At 44.7% G+C, this 5152-nt stretch overlaps 1 protein-coding gene across 1 annotated transcript; it reads left to right on the plus strand.

The window, feature by feature from the left end:
* ascl1b (achaete-scute family bHLH transcription factor 1b) lies at window positions 1–1551 on the plus strand. Its single transcript, XM_074677970.1, has one exon. It carries the CDS (start codon window positions 221–223, stop codon window positions 833–835), a length of 615 nt encoding a protein of 204 aa, XP_074534071.1. The 5' UTR covers window positions 1–220; the 3' UTR covers window positions 836–1551.
* Window positions 1552–5152: the final 3601 nt, after the last annotated feature.

The following is a 5152-nucleotide window of genomic DNA, read 5'->3' on the forward strand; positions in this document are numbered from 1 at the left end:
GGGCGCGTGTTGAAAAAGAGGAGTGCTGCCAAAGTTTGGGTCAGATCGGCTCGTGGAGTAAGCAGTCAAGAGAGACTTGGACAAGAGTTAGCCACACGGTCCCCACGCGAAGGACACGAGAGCTGTACACTGCCAACGCTTCCTGCTCTTCCTCCTCTCCCACTGTTTGAGGCTGCACTCATCCTCTAACATCCATCACTCCTGAACAACTGTCATCGAGATGGAAACTACAACCATCACCACTACGCAGACTGCATTCACCTTTGGACTTACTGAAAGACACGCAACCCTCAGTCTGCACGCGCCGGCTCAGGACTGCACCGTGCCCTCCGTGCACCCAAACACCACCACCGCAGAAGGCTTCCAGAGCAAAACCAAGGTGCTGAAGAGACAGCGCTCCAGCTCTCCAGAACTCCTGCGCTGCAAGCGTCGCCTGAGCTTCAACGGCCTCGGCTACTCCATCCCTCAGCAGCAGCCGGTGGCTGTAGCCCGGCGGAACGAAAGAGAGCGGAACCGGGTCAAACAGGTCAACATGGGCTTCCAGACACTGCGGCAGCATGTGCCAAACGGCGCCGCCAACAAGAAGATGAGCAAAGTGGAGACCCTGAGGTCTGCCGTGGAGTACATCAGGGCTTTACAGCAACTTTTGGACGAGCATGACGCAGTGTCGGCTGCTTTCCAGTGCGGGTTGCCATCCCCGACACTTTCCAACAGCTACTCCGCTGACCCAGAGTCACCCCACTCCAGCTACTCGTCAGATGAAGGAGGATACGAGCCTCTGAGCTCCGAGGAACAGGAGCTGTTGGACTTTACCACCTGGTTCGACAGGTACTGAGGCACATAACCTACCCAGCAGCGTCTGTGCGTAAAAGCGGCTGCGTCTTGCAAAAAAAAAAAAAATGCTGACAGAGACTTGCTGAAGGCGACAGATCTGTGTTGCTCTTCGTGCATGGAAGTGATCTGTTGCCTCCCTCCCTCACTTCCTCACTCGGGCTGCTCCTGCGTGGCAGTAGTGAGAAAGAGAGTGAGAGAGTGGGAGCCTCTTGTTGCATGAAGCAGGGAGGGAGTTGGATTCGCTGGTCACGTTGAGGCGTGGAAGTAAAGAACTGTTGATGGTGTGGTGGCGAATAAGTGCAATTAATACGTGACACGGCAGACTCTGCAGTGGACTATGATGGGTTATATCACAACAGGACTGCCTTCCTCTGCTGCCACGTCTGCAGGATGACTTAACAAAGATGATGCATCAACAGACTTTTTGTTGTAGAAGTTTCGCCTTTTTACCACAAAACTGTAAAATACAACCACTTGTTTATTATGAAGACATATTTTTGTACACTGAGTCAAACAAACAATGTCACTGCCACTTTTCCTAACAGTGTTTTTTTTTTTTTTTAAATGACCAGCTTTCAGTGAGGCAGTGAGTCTGCATGTTTAAGTTGTGTGACTGGGCAGCAATATCAAGGCTACTACCTGTGACAGATTGTAGATGTTTTGTTATTTTTTAGGTGGTAAGGAGACTTTAATTCATGTATGCACTTGTTCTCCATTTCCTTTGGCCTAAAATGTAAATATTCGATTTTAACAGATATATTTTGTGTAAAACAACTTTTATAAATAAAACGAATCTATTTATATTATACGCTCTTGTTGTGGTTTGGTTCTTAAGTGTGCGTGTGAGAAGTGCGCGCGCATGTGTGTAAGGTGTTTGTGCGTGTTAGCAGTCTCGGCTGTAATTGAGCAAACCGGGGAGCTTCTTTTCTTTTCAAAGCCCTGCGTGACCTCTTCCCGACTTGGTTGGGCACACGGGGGAAAATTGCGCAGCTGGGTGAGCACTCAATAACCATTATGGACGTGCACCTTCTACAGCGCTTTGTCTGCATTCAGGACGGGGAGATTAATATTACGTTTCATGCATTGCATTGTTTCTTTTGCACACTCTGGCTTTAGCCCAGGGGGAGCGAGAGGGAGGGGGCAAGAGGGGTGCAATTCACTCCTCTAAAAAGGTATAGACACTTTGAAATACGGCCTGGGGAAAGTCAGCAACACAATGAGACGGGTCAAAATTCTTATTGCCCGATCGAGATCAATCTAAATAAAACCTGGGGTTGTGGACTAGTTGTATCCCCGACTGTGTTTTTCATGGCGCACACAGCCCAATCAAAAAGCCCATCTCCTGCGAAATGGGGAGCACAACACCACATTGTGCGCGCTATTGTGTGCGCCTTTGCGCCTCATTATGCCAATTATGGAAGATCTTCCATTGTAATTGAACACTGATGCCAAATTCAGCGAGGCAGAACGAGAAATAACGAGTTTAATTTCACCTGGTACTCTCTGTGGGAGGGGAAAATTGCGAACAAGAGAGGCTGATTGGAGTTTGTCTGAGAGTTTTTCAAATTATTCCAAAGCACAGACATTATATGAATAAAAATTCACCCGACTTCATTTAGAAATGGTGCCCAAACAGCAAACTTTTTATTTACGCAGTCAAAAATAAATAAATAAATAAATGGAAGACACGTGGAGTTTGTTTTTCATGGAACGAAAGTGTGTCAGACTTGTTTGCAATCTTTCTCTTCATAGGTCTGGTTATAAACACACACACACACACACACACACACACACACACACACACACACACACACACACACACACACACACACACACACACACACACACACACAGAGTGCAGCCTGCAGGTGTAAGCCACGTGCCTGTACTCACTGACAAAGGCCCCAGCCCTCCCATTGGTCAGTGGCTCGCGTATGTGAGGCCTGTCTGTGAAGGCAGTGACAAAATCAAACCAGTGATAAATGACATTAATTACGCTCTGCTTTATAACCTCCAACGCCACCGGGACTCCAAAAGACAAATCAATGTAAAGCGCTGAACACCCCGCTGCTCCATTATTATAGGGCTGAAATGGTGTTTATGATGTCCTTCAGTGTCAGGCAAAGGCCAGGCCTCAGAGTGAAAATAAGTGTTCGTCTCTTGTCCTCTAAGATGGATTTGCAATTCTCTCCTCGGCCAAACAGGGAGGAGCAGGGTCGCACGTAGATTTATTCATGTCATCTTGTCCCCAGGTCACTTTCACTTCGACAATATCTAAGAGCCATGTTAATTTCGCGTAATCCAATGCTGAATAATCAATCACATGCAGCCCATTTATGCATGAGTTTTCCTGCGCAAAGCCATGATGTATGCATGAACCATGGAAACGCCAAATGCGCACAAACCTGCACTATAATACACGGCATAATTGGAAAAACGGGGGTGCACAGAGGTCATCTGTTGCTCTGAATGCAACAGGGAGCTTATATGGCATAAACAGGAGGCTATACACTCCCTCAGCGTATGCCAAAATTTCATCTGTCTTTTGGTCTTGATGTTATGTTTTGATCCCCAAAGCAAGAAACGTTTTCAGTTTCTGTCCCAAAACAAAATACTTATAAAGGCAGACCATATTTACATCATAACAGCCCAACAGCAATAAGAACAGAACAAAAAAGTTGCTCCTAACTTTCACTTTGAGAGTGAGTGCAACTTTGTGTAATTAGGAAAATTTAAAATAAAAAAATAAAAATACCAACCACAGACGTAAATAGTTGAACCTATTGTTTTATTTTTTATCATCCTTATCCAGACAAAAGTTAATCTGCCTGCCTGATTTTTTTCTGTGACAGAGTTTCCTTAGCAATGGTTGTATTAAAGTCTCATCCTGTACCCTGCACTGTCATTAAACTTCACATTTTTATTCACAGTAAAGTTCAAACATTTGCCTTCTTCAGCTGCTTAAGCTCCATGAATGTTTCTCCTCTCCTCTCCTCTCCTCTCCTCTCCTCTCCTCTCCTCTCCTCTCCTCTCCTCTCCTCTCCTCTCCTCTCCTCTCCTCTCCTCTCCTCTCCTCCTGCTCTTTGCATCTGTTAAACTATTCACCACAAATCACATTTTTCACATTATGAGTAAACAGTGATATGAAAAACATTCTCCATGAAGATTGTCAATACTATGGGGAAAATAACATTTTTGCCACAGTGTCAACAGGATGAGGGAAAACGCGCAAGACTTCTTTATACTGTCTACTGATGTAAAAAAGTAAAGAAGCATGCCTCATCACCACAGACTCCAAGAAGCTTTCTCTTTGAAATAAATTGATCAAACGTTGATGATTTAAGTTAAAAAGTGTAAAATTAACCCATGACTTATTTAGGGTCTGAAATCTTGATCAAACTTTTGAGGTCAGAAATAATAATTAATATTTTGGCGAGATATTGTAAGTAGGCATGGCTGGAAAGTGAAAACAGTGGTTTGTAAATTGAATCATACTTTTTTCATTGTTAAAGTAAAATGAAACAAAAGCATCTCCACACATTGACTGTAGTTATTCTCTGTGTTACAAAAGTCTTAGACCTGATGTTGGATGATTCTGACTCAGTGAACACATTAACAACCCAATCAAAGCTCAGAGCCTCACCCACCTGCAGAATAACAGGTGCACCATGAACTGCAGGCAGGCAGAGGGTCAGTGCTTGCACTTGCACATGACCTGTAATGAAAACAAAAAAGAGTCCTCACACTAGAAAGTTGTGGTCGGACTCCCACCTGTAAAGATGCGGGCACAGTCGTATATTTCACACAGAGGAGGGATGAGTGGGGACGGTGACGCTGCTGGATACAGAGGTGGTGTACAGCCTTGAGCAATGCTGACAGAGGTGTTAATATTTAAGCAGAGGCACAGACAAGTTTGTGTTTAACACTGACAGGAAACATACTGAACTGATTTGGAGCAGACTCATCTACACACATAAGCAAACACACACGTCTGTGCAGCTGGTCCAGAGACAAATCTGTTGACCTCCTGACTATTGACCCAGTGAGGTCCTACACAGTGCAAGCACTATGGAAACACAAGTATTTTGCACGAATCACTGCTTCTTCTTCTTCTTTTTTTTCTTGCTTTGATAAGAGTCACTCATTGTAGGTTACACTGCTCCTGACACATGATAACGAATGACTTCTAGACTTAAAGCTGTAGCCTCAGCTCCCCTCATACTTAAAAGCTGCTGAACCTCTTCACACAAGTGTGTTATTTAACAAGTTTTATGTGCAGGATTTTCCTTGCAGGCACACTTCTTAGTCATGTAAGCAG

This window comes from Halichoeres trimaculatus, unplaced genomic scaffold (genome assembly GCF_033239565.1).
Source record: "Halichoeres trimaculatus isolate MK-OKI-2021-1 unplaced genomic scaffold, fHalTri1.1 fHalTri1_scaffold_10, whole genome shotgun sequence".
Taxonomy (NCBI): domain Eukaryota; kingdom Metazoa; phylum Chordata; class Actinopteri; order Labriformes; family Labridae; genus Halichoeres; species Halichoeres trimaculatus.

Excerpts from the sequence above, each read along its gene's own strand:
- ascl1b (XM_074677970.1), top strand. The coding sequence starts at position 221 with ATGGAAACTACAACCATCACCACTACGCAGACTGCATTCACCTTTGGA.